Source organism: Poecilia mexicana, unplaced genomic scaffold (genome assembly GCF_051168715.1).
Source record: "Poecilia mexicana isolate PSO_F unplaced genomic scaffold, ASM5116871v1 scaffold_3, whole genome shotgun sequence".
NCBI lineage: Eukaryota > Metazoa > Chordata > Actinopteri > Cyprinodontiformes > Poeciliidae > Poecilia > Poecilia mexicana.
This window is the reverse complement of record NW_028263372.1, coordinates 18,747,046-18,768,081: the sequence shown is the minus strand read 5'-3', so window position 1 is coordinate 18,768,081 and position 21,036 is coordinate 18,747,046. Positions and strand designations below refer to the sequence as shown.

The window sequence follows — 21,036 nt, the reverse complement described above, 5'->3', positions numbered from 1 at the left end:
GTAGGAAGACAGCAGCAACGTCAAAGGCAACAACACACACATTCAACTGAGTTATTACAGATATAAAAGAAGAAAGCAGAAATGTGATGGGAATTTGTTCAACATCACTTATCTATTCTTTTTTCCAACACTGTCTGTCTGTCTGTCTGTCTGTCTGTCTGTCTGTCTGTCTGTCTGTCTGTCTGTCTGTCTGTCTGTCTGTCTGTCTGTCTATCTATCTATCTATCTATCTATCTATCTATCTATCTATCTATCTATCTATCTATCTATCTGTCTGTCTGTCTGTCTGTCTGTCTGTCTGTCTGTCTGTCTGTCTGTCTGTCTGCCGTACCCTGCAGATTCTTGTTTTAATTTTTCATATGTGAAATGTGCTTAATATGTGAGATCCACCTAATTTCATAGGTAGAAATAATACTCATTGCCATAAAATTTTTTGAAAAATTAACCATGTCAGTCCCTCTCCCCTGTTTTGAGCAACCAGATGGTACATCCCAGTCTATCCAGCTCTCCTCCCATTGCCCTCCCTCTTGCTTTCAGTGTCCTCCATCTCTCTGGTGTCGCTCGTTTTCCTATATTAAGGACATCTTAACTTCCAGAGCTCTGCCTCTTCATCCATCCATTTATTCTTATAATCTCAACCTAACTGTTTGAAAGGTAAGTGCATCCATTTTCCTCTTGGAGCGTATCACAGCAGTATTCAGAACAGGAGCCATTTTTTTTTTTTTTTGTTAGGATGCTTCTAGCCTGCATTTTGTGAAACTCAAACTGTTGTGATGCAATCTCTCTCGACCTGATTTATTTCTCCCCATTTCCTCTGATTTGCTTTTCATTCATTTCTCTCTCCATCGGTGGATGCTCTCCTCCATCTTGGTATCCATTTATAGCACATATGACTCATTAGGTTTTACAGTCAGACCGAGGGCAAGGCAGTGAAATATATTAAATGCTTTTCATCTTGCTCATGTCAGGGTCAACAGAACAAGGATTCATTTAGGTGTACATCTCTTAGCACTGTCACTCCTGCCTTCATTACTAAATTACATGACTGCTGAATTTAACCAAAGAAAAAAATCTTAAGACATGTAGGAGCTCTGAATGCGATCGCCGTTTTAGAGGGTAGTTATGTTACAGCAGCTGTGGCCAATATAAACATTTTTATGTTGCTATGGGCATTGAAGCAGTCCCATCAATGCCATTTTTCCCAAGGTCACATTCCAGGCTCACACATGGCTATCAGGGCCTCATACATATTTCATTCTAACCACTCGCATCAGAGCACATAACATGATGACGGGGGCTAATTGGAAAGGATAATCTGTCTGTTTGCTGTTTTTTGCCAGTGAAGCAGCTCAAAGCTGACCTTGTAAAGACTCTTACTGACCGGACCACACCACACCTGTGTCCCTGAATCCATGGACGCCAAAGCCAAGGCAGGGGCTCCAGCACCCAAGGCAGCATCCAAAGCGGACAAGAAGGAGCCAGCAGCACCACGCAAGGCTGATCATGCCCCTGCGGCCCCTGAGCCCGAGAATCCCCACTTCTCCTCCGTTCAAGATGGAGCAGCAGAAGCTGAGTCAGCAGCGGGTGACAAGGCCTCTGGTTCAGACTCTGTGGAACATCTCAAGCCTTTTCTTATTGGCGGTGCCATTATCGCCGCAGGAGCCATTTTGCTGGGAGTTCTGCTGCTGGCAAGGAGAAATTAAAACCAAATTAAGATAAGAATATTGTTGACTGGTTCACTGACTTTTCTGGTTTGATGAGCGATGGGGAGACACAGCAGTCTGTGTGTATTTTCTTATTTTATCTTTGTCTTATTTAGGGTTTTTTTTTTTTTTTTGGCCTGCTTTCATGTGTAGTGCATCAGCCTATGTAACGTTTGATCAAGGCTTTATATGGAGCATAACTATACTTATTATATGCATGAAGTTGCTACAATACTGCATATAAAATGTAATTAGAAAATTTTTTAAAAAGAAAAAAAAAAACTACACTGCATTACATAGCCGCCACAACTCTTTAAATGTGGTTTAATCTAATACTTTTTCCAGTTTGTATAAATATTGATAGCTTTTCGATATTTATGCATTCTTGCAATTTATTTTGCTTAAAAGTCATGGGGGAAAAAAAAAAAAATTTCTCTATCAATAATGTCCCTGGAATGTCTGAGTTCTATGATTTCAAAGTAAATGAGTTGGTGAAAGGAGAATGTTCTGAAAGGTTTGGCCAAATAAACTAAATACAAGGTAGATAGTGAATCATAAAGATTGAGATTAATTTGAGTCTGTGAAAGTCTGCTCTAGTGAAAGTTTACCTTTGATGTGACCATGTGGGCTTGGAAACAGAAGCTGACAGTATAGATTTTGATCAGTTTTGGGCTGGAAACAAGCAAAGTGCATCTAATATGTAAAGTATGTGCCAACAGAGGTAAAAAAAACAAAAACAATTTCATGTTGAGGTAAAGACGTTAGTTTTTTTTTAACCCAGAATTTGATTGATTCTTTGTTATTACAGATGCCTTTCCTGGGCTGAGGAGTCTTCACTAAGTTCAGCAAAAATACAGTCTGTGTTAATGTTCAGAGATCTAAAATCACTTAACTATTTTTCTTTTACTTTTCTTTTATTTTTTTTACAATCAGAACATACAATCATGACATGGGTAATGATAAAGACGGCAAAGGACTGAAAATGGAATCAAATTTTTTTTGGGTGTAGAATAAAGAAGATATAGATATATTTTTTTCTTGTCAAATAATATCACAAACTTATAATCTTTCACATATTTTCAAGCAAAAACATTTTTGACATTTGAATTTGTTTACATCTAACATTTGACACTGTAGTATATGTGGGTTATGTTAGACTGAAAGACTGCTGTCAAAACATCAGTTGTTTATGTCTTTCCTCTGCTCATCTTGTGTTGTTGAACGCACATACATAAAAGCATCTTACATTTACATGAGCATAAAAGTTATGTGTATATTTGCTCTTGTAATTCACTCACAGGAAGAGAAAAAACACACACGGTTGTTGTTGTTTCATCTGTACAGCTGTTCACAGTAATTTCTGCTTGCACTGCAAAACTCAAGTTGACTGACTATAAAGTAGAAAGATATTTCTCATACACATACACACACTGGTGGTCTTTAATTTAAATAAATTAAACACAGTTTAGAGAAAAAGTTATTCATAAACATTCACAACTTCCCTATTATGATTAAAAAAAATAGTATGCCAGTACAAAAATGTCACCTTACATTGTACTATACAGTGTATTTAAAAAAAAGTAGTAGAAGAAGAAAATTCCTGTTTTCATAATTTCAAAAGCGTATAAATGCAATAATTCAAGTAGGAGTCCTCATTTAGCATATGTGCTGTAGCAGATTAAAATACATAGATGATGTAATAATGTATGGTGTTACTGATGGCTATGATAGTGATGATATTTATCATGGTGACCGTAATGATGATACTGATGGATATGATATATATATATTTTTATATACTTTAACATAACTTCCTTATGCACCCTCCCCTCTGCTCTCAACCATTTAATTGTAAAGAAAATAATTTGAAAATCTACATTATTAAAGGCGGTGAACCAGGAAAAGTGATTACTTTTGTTCTTTTTTTCCTTATGTTTTGTCAAGGCCTTCTTCATGTCAACATTATGCCCAACAGCAAATCCAATGAGGGCAAAAATTCTCTAATCAGGAATGAATAAAAAAAGAATGCAAACTATTTTTGAGCTAAACATGTGTGACTATATAATGCCATGCCATTATATATAAAATATAGCATATAATCTAGCAACGTATTCTTCGGTCATCCTTCCGGAAACTCGCCCGACTATGTCGTGTTTTTACTGACGAATATTTGGGCTTTTATCTTAGAAGAATCTGAACCGGAAGTTGTTACAAAGTCAGGGGCAAACGGAGTAGCTAACGTGCTGGACTCCATTTCTCCTAGAAAAATCGACCTTTTGTTGTGATTTTCTGGTTGATTCTCTGCCATATTTGGTTACGGTGAGTGATAAAGTGGAACAAGACTGTGTATGTGTCTTTATGCACAATAGATTGTGCATAAAATTTGTTTTCTGCACAAGCTATTGGCGGAAGTCAATACATTTCGCACAACTACTCGTGGTAGGCTAACATTAGCTTAAAGCATTGATTTTACTTGTCCAAGTTATATCTTACATAACATTAGAACATATTTTCAGAACTTTTAAGGAGATTCCTATCTTTGTATTTATACTTGTATGTTTTTGTGGTATTGCTTGTGGGCTAGCAGTAGTTATTAAGCTATGGTAGCAAAACAACATGTTAGCAACACGCACTTGAGTCGCAAGGATCACCTCGTTTCAGGAGTTTTACAATTATTTTTGCATTGTTCATTGTAGTTTTCGAAACAATATTATAAACGTGCACGATTTTTATTGAAAATTACACATAAACATATGTTTATCATTATTATTATTGCAAACTTTGGTATAATAGCGGGATGTTGTATCTGTTTTCAGGTAATCACAACAATGATTATCCCAGTCAGGTGCTTCACTTGTGGGAAGATTGTGGGCAACAAATGGGAAGCTTACCTTGGCTTACTTCAAGCAGAATACACTGAGGGGTGAGACATCTTTTCATTACTGCCTGCACTAAATCTTCAATTTTGAGACACGTTTCTGGTATATGATGCAACATGGGAAATAATACAAATATTTAAATGGTAATATTGTACCCACTGATATTTACCAGGTATAACTGGTAATTATAACTGATGTTATTTCTCTTCTTTTTCTAAGTGATGCACTTGATGCCCTGGGCTTGAAGCGGTACTGTTGTCGAAGGATGCTGCTGTCTCATGTGGATCTTATTGAGAAATTGCTGAATTATGCGCCGCTTGAAAAATAACTTCAAGAACTTTAAGGACTGTGGAGGGTCTGGTTTTGGGTGTGGAATCATTTAATGGCTATTCAGTTATGTATTTCTTTTTTAAATAAAGTAATTTAAAAAGTCTATCATCTTGACTTGTCACACTGCAGCAAGAACAAAACTAACATTTTGAGGTGAGTCAATATAAATGTTTTTAATCAAGCAACATTAAACCACTAGTTAAACTTGTATACATGATCTACAAAGTGTTTAAAAATATTTCTGCTTTTTAAAGGCTAAATGGTGGTCTAATGTCAAGCAAGTAAATTAAAAACACACAAATGGTGATCCCTTGGGTACTTTTAATAAGATTCACAAAACACAGGTTTCTAGTTTTTTTTTTTTTTTTTTTTTTCAATTTGTAGAGTTTATACAAAAAGGGAAGAAAACAAACTTAACAGGTGTTCACTGCATGCAAATGTTTCTATTATACATAAAAAAAATTTACAGGCCTTTTGGTTAAACAAAGTTATACAATGAATGTATTACAGGAAAAAATTTACATTTCACACTTTGAAGTTCAGATTCCTTGTGATGTTTATACAGCTTGGTGCAAAAACAAAATGCCTCTCCTTTTCTGCTTCAGTCAAAATCACCCTAGAGAGGAGAGGGAGTGGGGAATAGGGAAGCATTGCAAAGACATAGTTAAATTTCAAATACGATTGAAAGTAATACACAAATGCAAAGATGTCAAGTCCTTTCATAAATTCTGTGAACTTCCACATGTGCTAAATCTGGATAATGACCATGTGTACTAAAACTAGTTGGGTGACCTTAATTCTATCAACTGTGAGCTGACAAAAATGTTCTTGGAGAATTCCAACAGCACTTGCAAAGGCTAACCATTTTTGATACAGGTAAATGAAAAATAAACATATCCATACTCCATCCAAAATATTTCATTGTTACAAGAGGAATGGTTCTTATGCTGCATTCCATTTGTAGTTGGAAGTTGGAAATTCAAACCTCCTAGTCTGGAAAAAACTGGAATGCTCTCTGTTGGATATACCACTGGGAAAGTGGAAGCAACAGAGACTACCTCCAGTTATGACCTGTACGGCCACATTTCAATGTGGCTTCTCCTCACATCAACAATAGTAAGATATGGTGGAATCATTTAAAGGACCTCATAATAGTGTGTCTGAAATCAATGTTACATGTTAAACCTGCAACTCTGAAATTTAAAGTGCTGTTTGCTATAATAAAGTCAAGTAGGCCAGTCTTTCTAAATAAAGTCATGCTTCTGGAGTAACAATTCAATAAATCACAAAATATATTGCATATAGGAAATATCCATAATAGAATATGTGAGATATTTTGAAGTCCAACACAAAACATGTTAATAGCAGCAGTAAATCTCCAAAACCCTTAAACACAAAACTTTAAAATTTCAGCACTTTTTTTTTTTTTTTTAGCAGCAACAGTTCTCTCTAAACAGCTAAGAAGTGAGGCTGCTTGACCTTTGGAAATTAATATTTACTCATGTGAAACTATAAAAAGAATTCTAGCTCATCAACAGTCTTGAGGTTTGGTGTTTCAAGCGATTATTGGATGGGAAAGGTCTGGATTGCAGACCACACCACACCACACCAAATAATCTTGTAATAAATGTTGAACATCATCTTACAGAAATACAGAATAATTTCCCTGAAAAGGACACTGACTGAATGGAGATATTTTCACTAAATCCAGTATAAACCTTGAAGTATTCATGTTGCCTTTCCAAAAATACAGGTTCCCAGTTATGTTAGCACTGATGCGGTCTTAAGATTATCAAAATGGTAGACTTCAACTCAGCACTGTTAAAAAGACCAATAGTCCCTTTCCTTTTGAGTTTTAATTTTGCTTATCTCATTCTTGTACAGTCCCTGCAGTCATAATATTTTGTATTAAACATCACCAATTTCCAAAGTAAACATATTTCTAAGGTTGCAATTTACACCAAACGTTGGTAAGCAGCCATCCACTCTACAGAGGTAATCAAACCAATAAATCCAGAAAGTTATTGAATTGTGAAAAGCTTACCAATTTAGCGGTATCGGTCTCTGTGATCTCTGTGTCGTTCTCGCTCTCGTGAACGCTCCCTGTCCTTCTCTTCGCTCCAGGAACGTTCTCTGTATCTGCGAGATCCTCCTGTGCTTTCCCTGTCGTAAGCGTCGCCTCGGTCTCGTTCTCTGTACCGTTCTCTGTCACGCTCCCTGTCACGCTCATGGTCTCTCTCACGTCCTCTGTCCCTTTCTCTTTCTCTGGAATGACGGCTTGGTCTGAAAAGTGAAGTGAATTGGTTGATAAGGACTGAGAGGATAGAATGGCTGCTATTAGGAAAAAGCTGCTAATAGAAATATAAATACACACTTGCAGCCATAGTCTCCTTGGATTGAGACTAAGCAGTCTTTGAGTGAGGTGACAAGTGCTTGACAGCTTTTATCTCTGCACACTCTAGACTGCTTAATGATGGCAATAGCACTTAATAGTGTTTCCATGGCTGTATTCAGGTTTCCTACAGTGACACAAAGAAGAAAGGTTAAGAGTATTAGGTTTATTAAAATGTCATATTCAGTGCTGCTGCAAACATATCTCTTCATTTCCAAAGTGTTACAAAAAGGCTCCATGTACCAGGAACAAACTGTCCAAAATGAAGCCACTGCTGCAAATAACCTTTTTTTTCTTTTCTTTTTTGACAGAAACTTTTCCTGGATAAGTGCTTCTTATGAGTAAATACCTTATCTTTTCAAAACTCCAGTCAAAGCAGATGGCTGCTGACGCTGTGTCAGGTTCTGCCTGTTTAAGGAGAGTTTTCCTTTCCACTGTCACTATGTGCATGCTCTGTATGAAAAATTGCTGCAAACTTAAAAGCTCAATGGAATTGGCTGGGTTTCCTTAGAACTAGGATCAAGTTGAAATGCATGAAATTGACTGGATCTGTCTGTATGACTGGACTGAATTGACTTGTATTATTAAACTCCCTTTAGACCATATTTTGTTTTGAATTTCCATTATAAAAAATAAATCAAATTTAAATGGATTCAATCAAGACTAGTCCTAAATTCTGGATTAGCTTTGAAATTAAGAGAGACACGCATATGGAGTTTGCTCAAGACAAAGAAACACCTTTTGAGAATGTGATCCCTCAGTCGTCTTTATTGCAATTTTGAAGCTTACCTAGAAAAATGTCTACTAAAGAAATATTTTAGTGGAAACACTGGAGGTGGTTGTTAAATTGAAAAGACATCCAAGGTTGATCAAAATGAGTGCATTTCATTAACAGTTGGAAATGTTGTTTTTTTTGTCCAAAAATGGCTTTCAATACTTTTAAGATTTCTTTGCATTTTACTTCTCAATTTGACCATCTGTTCTTACCAGCTGTAGCTCCTGAAATAGCCTTGGTGATTGCGCTACTGGCAATTGCTCTGTTTCTGTTCATCATTTCCTCAAAATCTCCATCTTCACTTTGAGATGTTTGTCTGGAAAAACAAGGTCATTTTTAAGACTCATATATCATTGAATTAAACCAATTATACATTTATGGTATTCCTTAGACTATTATTTGTTACTTTAAGCTTTGAAAAGGACTCGCTCGCGCCCTCGCTCACTTTTGTTCTCTATACGAGTTGCTGCTGTGCCCGTCTTGTGTCAGGTTGAAGAAAGGAGGATTTAGATGGAGACCCGGAGAAGGCTGGCTGGGGATTTGCGCAGGATGTGGAGGAAACATATGAGGTGGCATGAGGGGAGGGACCGGTGGTGCCATGTGTGGAAACAGAGGAGGCGGCTGTCCGAGAAAACTGGGTGGTGAAGGAAACATGTTTCCAAACGGATGTGATGGGAAAACTGTTGGAGGAGGAGGGAGAGCACTGGAGTCTTGTGACGATAGTGCAGTGGGAGTTTTTTCCGCTAAATCCAAGTCCTTAGAACCCGAACCAGCACGTACGGGTATGCCTGTGAAAAACACGTTCTGTTAAAAAATCAACAGTCATGCTGAAATTAGGTATGCATTATCTGGATTTGCTTCTGCAGATCTTACGTTGGTTTGCAATGTCTTCAAACACAGAGAGGTTCTGTTGAGTGGCAAAGCGACAATCTATCTTTTCTCCGTTAATATGGCATAGTGGCATTTTTTCCAGCAATATTTTTAATGAATCTTCTGTGGTTACCACCACCTCTGCATAGCTGGAACACGGGAAAACAATAAGGTGAGTAATGCTGAATTAGAAACATGCAACTTCACAAAATCTTACATTTGTAATGTTTTCTCCATAATTATTAAAATGTTGTTTTTTTTTTGTTAATATTCACCCTCTTGACTGGCCATTAACTTTATTTTCAGCAAATCTGATGTCTGCTATGTCTTTAACACCGAGTCGCAGGGCCAAGCTTGTGAGGTCCTTGTCTGATGTCCACTGTGAGGAGAAGCAGGTTTGGAGGGAGGGAATGACAGTAGGATAGAGGGGATAGAGTTATTTTAAGACTTGTTTGGGAAATAAAAGTAGAGTAGTGTAAATCTAGAGGTGAAAATTGTGTACATTTACATTTTTACACAGTAAATATTTATTCTTACAAACTCTTAGGTATTTATTTGAACATATGCCCATGTCAAGTCATTAACCAGGCATTACAAACTGGTTTGTTATAGCAAAGCATTTTAACCTGTCTTTCCTACCGAGCCATGCATCTTATTAAATATAGAGTCTTTGTATCTAGTGAGGATTCAAAATTTGAAATAGTTGTTAAAAACAAAGTTTAAGAAACAATTTATGGTAAAGGAAAAAACAATATTGGAATGTTTACATAAAGCAAATGGCTAGCAATTCCCAAAATGTGGTACAATTATTTTAATAGCTAAATAATTAATAATAATTATTATTTTTTTATGTTTTTAAAGTTTTACAAGTTTTTGGGTGAATTCAGAGCAAGTGCTGTGACTGCAGAGATTGTGGAATACCTTATGTCAATAGGTAAGCAGAGCTCAGACCAAAAAAAAAAAAACACTTAAATGGTGTTAAAACTCATCTTTTTTCCTTGAGATCTGATTAGAGCTTGAGCTGCTGAATTGTTGCCAATTTATTGTTTTATTATTGTTTGATAAATCATGGAACACGGCTCAGCATTTGCACTTGTTCTTAAATGTGCCATTTAAATAAATTTGACATTGCCATCGGTCTTTGGGTAAGGACCGCCGAAAATCAGCATATTTGCTGGAAAATCAGGTGACTTTCATTTGCTCACAGGAAGTTAGTGAGTTCATTATTGTTTTTCACTTGAAGTTTCTCTATTTACCTGTTTCCTTAAATAAAATATGTGTGTTTAATTGTAAAACAAAGAACAAAGAGAGAATTCATCCACTATTTTTCAAGATAACCAGACACAACTTTAATAAAAAAGAGAATGGTACTTACCCAGGGAAAATTCCCAACATATATAGATAGTTTTCTGGTCATCTTTTGCTTTGTGTGTTTTTTCTCTTCAGTCGTTTCCCCATCTTCTGAAGCCTTTTTGGTGGAAGCTGTTTTACTTGAAACCTTCTTGTCTTTATCAACCGTCCCCGTTAGAACAGCATCAAAAAGTTCATTTGCTTCAGAAATTTTATCCAAATCCTGTGTGGGATAAAATGCAATAAGTGAATTCCATAACCTTTTGTTTTCTACATCTCAAAAATCATAGAATATGAACACAGGAGACTGCTGTGTCAGCACATAAAAGAATGACAGAACAAGAGATTCTTCAAGAAGCTATTATGTGATTGCTATTCAATTAAGTTACAGTGTAAACTCATCCATTTCTGCAGCTCAGACATCAAACAGAGCATCAAGCCATAAACACACAGTGTTTTTTATGGTGAAGGGGCATTAAGAACTTATATGACAAGAGTAATAAAAACTATAAAGTTGTACAAATCTGATAAGAAGACTATGTTTGTTTAAGATGTGCCAGATGATGATAGCAAGATAAACATGGATGGATAAACATACATTTTGTTTTTTCTTTAATTGCTCTCAGATCAAGACAATTTCAGTGGTACATGGTAATTAGCACAAATACTCGTTTTAGTTTGTACTTTTGTATATTCTGTTGCTCTCGAGGTAATGATACAGCCATCTTTATAATGCATTTAGCCTCTTTTTCTTTTACAGTAGGAATGTATGGTATTAGAGAAAACACGCAATGACTACATCAGTGGTGGTAAATTCATTTTCCTTACTACTTGCTTGCTCCTTTGTCACTTCTGTGAATTAAATCACTGTCAAATTAAGTCACTTTTAGCATCTTGAGCACTGATATTTGGGCTTTAGATGCAAGCATCAACTGCAGTCAGACTCCAATAAAAAGGCTTAATTTGGAATAAAAATAGACCTTATCATGCCAAAGCAAGACATTTCAAAAGTATACTACTTCTATGAAAATCATAAATTTCTGGTATTTGAAAAATAATAGCCAACAAACGCTGCATTGCAAACACTGTAATGTGGTTTTATTTGAGAACAGACCGATATTGTGATTGCGAAATAATTGTGACATACTGTGCAGCCCGCTCTTAAGTTAGAGTCAAAGTGCAACCTCAACTGACCTTCCTAGAAACACAACTGGACCCAAATCAAGCATGATGGATATTTATTTTTGGTTTATTCTAAACTCTTGTAGATTCTCTGGCTGCTGTGATTCTGGCCCTGGAAAACTTACATTCACAATAACAGTGTGATCATGAGAGAACCATATATGATTTTTCCCCCAAGAAAAACTATCACAATCGCGCTTCTAGACATGAATGGAAAATATAAAAACACTGGTTTGCGCAGATCAGATTATTCCAGTTGCCTAAGATGTTCAAGAGATTTGTTGAATGTGGTTTGTTTTCAGTTAACTGATTTGAATCAGGGAAACACTCATTGCAACGCTAATAAATCACTGGCAGCCACGAGTTTTTCCTTAAAAAAGGGCCTTATAGTGGACTTACCTCATCGCTTGGATACAGGTCACTGTACAGATCTACATGGTCATTTTTGGAGTTGCTCGGTCCTGCTGCAGATCGTGCAGCAGACATTCTGTCGGACTCAGATGCCGACCTTCTGTGAACTGTCGCTTGTTTTTCTGCTTTCTTTTTTGACCAGCTTAGTTTTCACAGAGACGCTCTGTTAAATTAACGATTCATTCATCCAACAGGTGTCCCTGTTTTACTAAAGAATTAAACACGGCGTTAACGCCTCGTTTTGTTAGCTTACGGTTGGTAACGTTACACGCAGGGTTTGCGAATACAGAAGTGTAGGTAAAATTCGACACTAAAAATCAAGAAAATTATGAATCAGTTTAAGGAATCATACATTAAACTTCCACATGCACATGCACACACGTTTATATTCAGGCTATTGCATGCTCGCTAGCTCGGCTAATGCTATTTTTTCAATCGATGAAAATACAAGCCCATAAAGGAAAGTTACCGGTAGGGAACAAAATATACAGTTTGGTTCCTACTTTTAAATCCACCCTAGGTTTACTTACGTTGGAACTTTGTAAACCACCACTAATTCACAAAATAAACAATATATCTTATCGATTTAATTTTGGAAACAAAAGTAAATTTTGTCTACCTCGTTTCCTAGCAACAACGGGATATATTAGATTTTTTTGTATCTAGTCGGCTGGTTTGTTAGGCGCACACGTGGTGACGTAAACGCGTTCGCTTGTGTAATTTTTTTTTTTTACAAAACACCAGGCAGAAACATTCATACTGCGACGAAGGGCGGCTTTTTATCAAGGTTTTCAAGGAAGGATCCTAAAATGTTATCTTCACTTGTTGCTAAAAGAGTGAGTTGTCCGGGTAATAACTATTTCGCGTGTGTTGGTTGAAATCTCACTCCTGATGCCATAGACTCTTGGCTAAGGTCATCCAAAAATATTTGAGTCAAATGTTAAAGAAATACAAATTAACAAAAGTTATATTTTGAAACACGAGTCTGCGTTTCTAAAGATCGTTCAGTGAAAACTTGTTAATATTTCTGTTGTAATAGAACGTTTTCTGTTAGATTACTGTTGAACAACAGGACAGCTGTTGACATTACACAAGTCTGGTTTGCTTTTTTACTGCATGGTTTTTGTTGTGCATGTTGATTCAGGCTCGATTCAAACCTAAACGTGAAATCAGATATCGTCTTTTAATCGTTTTTTTCTTTAGCCTTTTAAATTCCAACAAATTAGAGTTGTTTTATTTCAATGCTATTTTTTTCAGTAACGTCTAAGTTATATAGCATCAAAAATAAATTTAATCTCAATGCACTTTACAATAGAAATAAGTAAATTTAACATGCATTTCCAGAAACCAAATTAAAGTCAAGTCAATCTCACTTATTCAGTTGCATTCTAATGACATGGTGTAACATTCAGATTGAGGCACATATCGTTCAGTGCAAACCTAACTACAGCACTGTACCAGGTCTAACTATGTTGATCATGCTATAATGGTAATTGGTAAAAAAATAAATAAAAAAAATGCATGGAATGATTCACTTTGCAATAGCCTAAGCAGAAACCTTTGAATCAGCAACATATCGTATTCATGAAATGTTGAAGTTATGGACATAACTAAATTGCTTTTGCTGTATGTCAGTTGGTAACGGGAATGTGCCAGGCAGTTTGGAGACCAGCCTTCACAGGGACAGTATCATCTCGAGGTTACAAAGGAGAGGCTCCTGATGACAACAAAGCTGACCTACTAGAGATCCCTCTGCCACCCTGGGAGGAGAAAACAGATGAACCCATTGACATCAAGAGACGACGGCTTCTCTATGAGAGTCGCAAGAGGGGGATGTTGGAGAACTGTATACTGCTCAGGTTGTTATACACTTTTTTGTTTGTTTGTTTGTTGTGTTGTGTTGTTTGATTGGCCCTATTTTATTTTAAGGTTTTTTTTTTGCTGTAATCTTTAAAGATTGGTATAGCTCTGATTGTTTATGGTTTTATGTAGCTCCCATTTAACACTGACAGTGTAAAGAAATTAGAGTCTAATTGTATCTATTTGTTTAAATTTGTAAGAGAAGAAATGTGTTCTTTTGTCTCTTGCAGCCTTTTTGCAAAGCGGTACCTGAACACAATGACAGACAGCCAGTTGCAGCAGTATGACAGATTGATTAATGAACCGAGCAACGACTGGGACATCTACTACTGGGCCACAGGTGAAAAAATTATTTGTTTTTACTTGAAAATATTTTTTTTCCCTTTATGGCCTATGGAAATTGTAATCGTAAAGATGTTGAAATATTATATTTAATTCAATAAATATTTGCTTATTATTTGCTTATTATAAATTACATTATTGTTATACCACTTGTATTTTTGATCCCAATTTAGGTCAATTTATTTATGGAACTGAGTGAGATTCATACCAGAAATAGTTCTGACCAATCCACTGTTTTCAGATATTATTTGAGTTACATGAGCACATTTCCTACAGACTTTTCAAAGAAGAGTGTAAAACATGTCATGACAGACGACACCTCCATTGGGCAAATTACAAAAGTACACTGTACTGTACGGTCAAACTCTTAACTTCATTCTGAGATGGAAGCTGGTCTCATTGTATGCAGTGTAGGACATTTTACAAGATCTGGAGACAGACAGCTGAGTGAAAGAAGTGCTGCTCATGAAAACATGTAATTGCAGTAGTGCCGCTTAATATAGCGAGGATGATGTTGATTTTGATTAACTCAGCTGTTTCTAAATCTTTTCTTTCTTTTTCTTTGTCACAATGCTCCCACCTCTCTTAGCGTATTGTAATATCCCAGGCTCTAAGATATATACACTGTGTGGACAGAGATCACAGAGAAACTGTATTCAAGAGGCCAAATATATTATGTGCTTGTAAAATTTGCATATGTGTCTCTTAAAATATAACATCCTTGTAAATATTGCAACCAAGCACTCCTTTGCTATCGCAGTGTTACATATTTTTTTATTGCTGTCATCATCTTTTATTTTTATTTTTGTCCTTACAGAAGCCCAGCCGACACCTGAAGTGTACCAGGGGGAAGTTATGGAAATGTTGAAAGAATTCACAAAAAACAAAAACCACGAACAGAGATTGGATGCACCCAGCTTGGAGTACCTGGAAAAAGAAACCTAGTGAGGTATTTGAATCTGCTTATTTAAACAGAGTTAAACTTAAGAAAAAGAAAAAAAGAAAAACTGAAGTGTAGTAAATGATGCTGGGAATACATTATGTCACTATCAATTAGTTTTCATCATATAATTTCATATTAAATGGGGTGCTACACTCTGATCTGCTTTGTAGATGATCGTCAGTAGAAGAAGATCAATTGAAGACGAGATGAACATCTGTTAATGAGACGGAGGATTCTCCTCATCAGCAAAATGAAACGGATCTGAATATCTGTATTATAAGTATGATTTTTTGTAAGTGTATATTTAACCTGCTTTTTGTATGAGATACCCATTAAAAATACAAAATATACATAATTATGATCTGACTCTGCCAGTTAGTTGTATTATGAGGTATTTAATAAACGTTTTGCTGCTCATGTTGTGTGAATCATGATATGCTTCCTTCACTGCATGAGTGGATCACATGACAGGAGGGTGCCATGATTGACAGAATGCTCACTGGACGTGTTGCATAATGAAGGTTGTAACACCTGCATTGCCATTTCCAGACACCAGATGGCAGCAGATTACTTTGATTTTTTTTTTTATTATTATTTTTTAGGCACCTACTGATCTTGGGCGAGAATGGATCTCCAAAAATAAATATTTGAGTACCTTATTTAAAAAAAAAAAACATGATAAAAATATTATTACATAATAAACATAGGAATTTTACATTTGAATAATCCAAAGAACCTTGTTTTTTCATCTACAAGTACATCCTGTTCCTTTATAGAAATAATGAAATAAAGTCACCCTATTAAATTCATGGTCTGTTTTGTAAAATGTATAATGGCACCACAAGTTAAGCTAAACCTCTTACTCATTAGAACCTACAACACAGGGCATTGTTCTGTTACCCTGTTTTTCCTGCTTCACCACCAGATTGGTATGTGTGGAGTACAGAGAATGTTTCTTGTCCTACTGTGTGTCATGTTGGCTCATTGGAACCATGTACTGATTGCAGAAGGGAGATGCCCTCTGGCCACAAGATGTGCACAGAATTTCAAAACAGATGACAAGCTGGCTTGTGCACGTCCACAGAATTATAATGGAGCATGATCCTAAGTGAAGGTGTTACAAGCCGGTGTCAGTCATTGGTTCATTTATATTTTATTGCTCAATCATTTTGCAAAACAACATACAATGAGTAGGACGACCTTCGTTTTTTTCAGGGTTTTTTTTCCCTCTCAGCCTCTCTTAAAATAGACCTGAGATGATGTCAGAAGGGTTCCCCTCTGTGTTTTATTTGCTCTTCAGCCATCTGTCTCTCAGTTAATCTTAGTCAGTGTTGGAAATTTACCAGTAGGTTTACCCTAAGTACATAATACTGAAGCAAATTGAGCCACTTTAAGGATCTGAAGTGAATGATTTTTCTTTTCCCTCTATGTGTTCTTTTATTCTACATCTGCTGCAAACTATTTGCTCAGGGGTCGTCTGCAAGAGTGAACACAACTAATGTTGCGAGGAAAAAAAGTTTGTCAACACTTTCAGACTTGACCGTTAACATGATTTACCGCATGTTTTTATTTGTACTTCATATGAAACTAACGTCTTAAAATCTCGAAGCAACAATTTGTGCACCTGCAAAAACTACACAAATTGTGCAAATTGTTGTTTAGTCATATTGCATATTTAAAGAGCATGTTTTGTCACGTTTGAGAACCAAAAAAGGATGAATAATTTAAAGAACTAATGGAAACAGGTGGGAGGATGGATTTCCTCTTGCTCATCCAAAGTCTTAATGTGTGTATAAAAGTGTCCTATTTTACAAATACAAAATAGGTTGCAAAACATCATTAACATCTTTGGCTTCTGCTTTAATGCTCACTGATTTTAATACTTTGTTTTAACACCTTGTGATTCAGCGTTACGGTCTGATGAAACCAAATTTGAACTTTGTAGTTATAACCGCAATGTGTTTTGCACATAAACAACCCAAATCTTTATGGAACCAACACCACACTTGAACATAGTGGTGGCAGCATCCCACTCAGGATTTACTTGTCCAGGTGGATGAGTTATGAACTGCCCCAGATATCAGTCAGCCAAGATCTTCATGTGTCTGCAAGAAAGCTGAAGATGAAAAGAGATTTCATTATAGTGCATCAGAGTGAGTCCAAGCTTACTTTCCCATCAAAAAAGCAACTCTGTGACAGATAAATGTAGGTTTTGAGTAACCTATCCAGAGGGCAAAACTAAATAAATAAAAACTGATGTGAGCATTGAACAAATTGTATTGGATTTGGAGAACTTTTGCAAAGTAGATTTGAAAATATTCAAGTCAAGAAGTAGAATGCTAAAAAAAGATCAAAAAATGCTTCAGCAAAGTGTAAGTTTAAGAGTTTGGACACTTTTGCCACCAAGTTTAGAATGAATTTATTTATTTTTGTCATTTTATGCACACATGAAAACACACACAAAAAGAACAGCAATGTGAAATTTAACAGTAAGGTCGAACATACAATGCAATGTAAGAAAATCAATACATCCATGGAAAATAGCAGATGCAGATTCTCATAAGATAAAAAACCAATGCAAACTACGTTATTAGTTTTTGTATTTTTGAACATTTTCCTTGTAACATACATTTTTATAGTTGAGTTCCATAGGAAAGTATTCATTATTTGTGCAAAAACATTTTGAAATTATTTATTAAAGTGTCATTTTTTTTTAATCACAGAAACTTGGTCTTATAACTGAGGTGTTAACACTTTATAGCCACTGTACATGAGATGGTCACACGTCTGAAACCTTTGTACTCATGACTGCCTTGTTTTTTTATTTTATAAAAAAATATTAAACAGATCTAAATATAATTTTAACAACAACAATTAAAAAGGAAACTAGAGAAAATATAAATGCCCTTAGAGAAGCCTACTTTGTAAGTGGGCCATGCATATTCCTATTTTTAATAAATTAAAGGACAATAGTTGAACATCCTCCACATTGGTTGTAAAAGAAAAAAAAAGAAAAAGAAAAAAGAGACGAGGAAAAGGATTCCACCTTACAAGCCCACATGCAGGGGAGGCACAATTCCCATCTTTCTTGCTCTGAGGCTTGTTTAGAGTGTTTATTCAAGTTTCCCACGCACACCCACTGTGCCTATCTGTAGCCCAGCGCTCCTGTCATCCTCTGCCGCTGCTTCCGGTGTCGTGACAGCTCTCAGTTTTATCCCCGTCGCTGCAGTCAACCTGGAATTTCAGATTCAACATGCTTTCACCTTTTTCACCACCAACGGCATCCACGTCCCTTTATCTTGCTCTCGCAAGTCTGCTGGAGCTTTCTACGCTGATGATCACAAATCAAAATTGCTCTGAATAGCGAGAGGCATCAGACCAGATGAGTTGGTAAATTAAACACTTCCTGGAAATATACCAAGCACCACTTTCTCCAAGATGATGTCTCACTTTGAAGTTGTATTGAAACTCAAAAGTGTAGGAGTTGGAGAATGTTGTTTTCCTAATTAGATATGTGCAACAGCTCAAAAGAAAAAAAAAGAGACAACACACCACAGCTTTTAATGGAGAGAAAAATGAAAGCTAAATGTGATCAAATTTTAAATCTGTGTGGAAGACATCTTCAGCATGTTGAGTTGAATTTTTGTTACAGAATAGGACATTGGATGCAGTCAAGAGAGATACATGGAAACTAAGCAGGTACGACTAAATAATATGTTGCATCAGTAAGCAAGAAGTAGACTGGATTTATGTATAAATCAGCGAATAAGAAACACTTTGGAAAAGCTGGGTGCAAAGGTGCTAAATACGCACAGGCAATTAGGTTGCTTCGACACTCTTTCTGGCAGTTCTCACTCCTCCTCTGTTCAGTAATGACATTTTTCTTCTGAAGCTAAACGTAGGTGTTAACAAGCTAATAAATCTAAGTTGCGCTCCAGCTGATGATGATAATAATAATAATAATAATAATAATAATAATAATTATTATTATTATTATTATTAATAATAAACATTTTCAAAACTGTGACTACTTATTGTAATTCAATATTGTAGATTGCAGGTAGACATTTTTGTTTTAATTTATTATAGTGTTCTACTTGCAATGTAAATCTGTTTAGAAGACGGTTACCACATTTAACATGCTGTTGCTTGTTTTCTGAGGCTTGATTTTCACTTCAATTTTTAACATGACATTTACACAACTTACCATCTTTAAAGCTTCATCTGACTTCATAGTAGAACCACTCAAGTGAATCTTTGTAATAAATGTCTTCTATGAACTTTTTTTTTTTTTAAAAAAGGCACTTTTAAAATAAATGTATATCAATACCAGACCAGAAGAATATTTGTTTTATATACACATTTATGTTATTATTTACACTATACAGATTTCAAAAAAAATAAATGGCTGATATTTAACATTGTGCAGCCCACAGATGAGTAACTACAATGAGAAAGGGAAGTGAAAGAGAGGAGTTAGTGACAGACAGATATCAACAACCCCAATAAATGTTTTTTTTTTTTTTTTTTTTTTTACATACAGGACACATCACAATTATCTGTACATTATGTAAATAAAAATGTTGCTGGTTAACCTCTCTTTGATTCCAGCAGTTCCTTAATTGAATGCCCTAAAACAGAAACATGAGATTATCCAGTAAACATTTTGGTGTGATTGACTGACCACATGGAGTGGTCAGTCAATCACACTCCATAGCTTGATTTCTAAAAAACAAACAAAAAACAAAACAAAACAATTATCATAATGAAACCCTGGTTTGCTGATATTGAACCAGATATTTATATATATGGTATAAAAAGACATAATTATTTATTTTTTCACTGAGACATTAACTAATCTATTGTTGTTTTAGATCAGTGGGGATTACCAAAACTATGTATCTTTTCTAAATACCAGAATAATAAGCATGATGCTTTTTTGAGAATTTTTAAGAATTAATTTTAATTTAGAAATGTTCATGTACCAAGACTACTATGGGTTTAAGCAGTTTGGAAAACTTCAGAAGACAATGTTATGGCTAAACACGGTAAATTGGTAAATTTTACATCTAGACTGCAACATCAGAACAATTAAAGACAGGCTTACAGTAAGCCAGCACCCACCGGTTAAATTATCAACTCTAATAAGTTAATTTATTTTGATCATATGGAGGCAAATCTGTGGTTGTGTTTTAAAGCAGCTTGTGAAATACACTGGTTTCAAGGAAAAGTCTAAAGAAATAATGCAAAAATATCTGGAATAGAAATGTGGACTTCCTTAAGTCTTGTTCATTGTTTGGTAAAATTCTAGATACCCGGAGTTGCCAAATTCAATCATTCTAGAAATGATGAATAAGTATAATAAACACAATGGGAATGTCCAGCCGTCACTTAACCCAAAACATGGGTTCTGTCTTTCAAAGACTTGGATATTTATTTTGGAGCATAATCTTCAAACCAACCCACAACAAAACCAAAGGACATTATGAAGAAGCTGCTTGAAGCTGCTAAAAGAGCATCACTATCCATCTTGCACGCACTAAAAGGCCAATTAAAGAGAACGAATCCATTAATCCAAAAAGAACATAAAAGTACACGAAAAAGCCTACAAATGCACTCAGGGACAAAGACATTACTTTTTGGGGAGATGTGTTGTGGTCTGATGAAAATGAAAAAAAGTGTTTTGGCATGATGATCAATGTTGCGTTTATTGGAAAACATGTTCACAACTCTTGAGTAGTGTTTGAGGGTGAAGGGACTGGTGCATTAAATAAATTATTTAACATAATGAAGAAAGAACAATATGTGAACATATTATAGCAACACCACACAATGTTAGTAATGCTACAAAAATGGATAGAAACTTCTGAAGCTAAAGAAAGTAAAACAAAAAAAAAATAAAATAAAAAAACATCATTCACCATTTTTATATTTAGTAAATGGAACTTTTTTGATAATCCTAATTGACCTAAAACACAGCGAGAAGAAAAAAGTTATGT

The 21,036-nt window shown here is 35.5% G+C and overlaps 3 protein-coding genes and 1 long non-coding RNA gene across 4 annotated transcripts; 3 read left to right on the top strand and 1 right to left on the bottom strand.

Moving 5' to 3' along the window:
• The first annotated feature begins 41 nt into the window (after window positions 1-41).
• Window positions 42-3,611, top strand: LOC106926103 (uncharacterized). Its single transcript, XR_015762508.1, has 2 exons — window positions 42-654; window positions 1,341-3,611. It is a non-coding gene; the product is annotated as an uncharacterized LOC106926103 (long non-coding RNA).
• Window positions 3,612-3,881: 270 nt separating this feature from the next.
• polr2l (RNA polymerase II, I and III subunit L) lies at window positions 3,882-5,015 on the top strand. Its single transcript, XM_015000770.2, has 3 exons — window positions 3,882-4,022; window positions 4,520-4,626; window positions 4,802-5,015. The coding sequence occupies exons 2-3, from the start codon at window positions 4,532-4,534 to the stop codon at window positions 4,908-4,910; spliced, it is 204 nt and encodes a 67-aa protein (XP_014856256.1). The 5' UTR covers window positions 3,882-4,022; window positions 4,520-4,531; the 3' UTR covers window positions 4,911-5,015.
• A 198-nt stretch (window positions 5,016-5,213) lies between these two features.
• On the bottom strand, window positions 5,214-12,381 carry LOC106926100 (cleavage and polyadenylation specificity factor subunit 7). Its single transcript, XM_015000766.2, has 9 exons — window positions 11,881-12,381; window positions 10,325-10,522; window positions 9,225-9,328; window positions 8,953-9,098; window positions 8,525-8,867; window positions 8,292-8,395; window positions 7,287-7,431; window positions 6,957-7,195; window positions 5,214-5,528 (listed from the first exon to the last, which is right to left on the bottom strand). The coding sequence occupies exons 1-8, from the start codon at window positions 11,965-11,967 to the stop codon at window positions 6,961-6,963; spliced, it is 1,362 nt and encodes a 453-aa protein (XP_014856252.2). The 5' UTR covers window positions 11,968-12,381; the 3' UTR covers window positions 5,214-5,528; window positions 6,957-6,960.
• A 189-nt stretch (window positions 12,382-12,570) lies between these two features.
• Window positions 12,571-15,454, top strand: sdhaf2 (succinate dehydrogenase complex assembly factor 2). Its single transcript, XM_088004266.1, has 5 exons — window positions 12,571-12,728; window positions 13,528-13,751; window positions 13,983-14,092; window positions 14,912-15,043; window positions 15,208-15,454. Exons 1-4 carry the CDS (start codon window positions 12,702-12,704, stop codon window positions 15,037-15,039), a joined length of 489 nt encoding a protein of 162 aa, XP_087860392.1. The 5' UTR covers window positions 12,571-12,701; the 3' UTR covers window positions 15,040-15,043; window positions 15,208-15,454.
• Window positions 15,455-21,036: the final 5,582 nt, after the last annotated feature.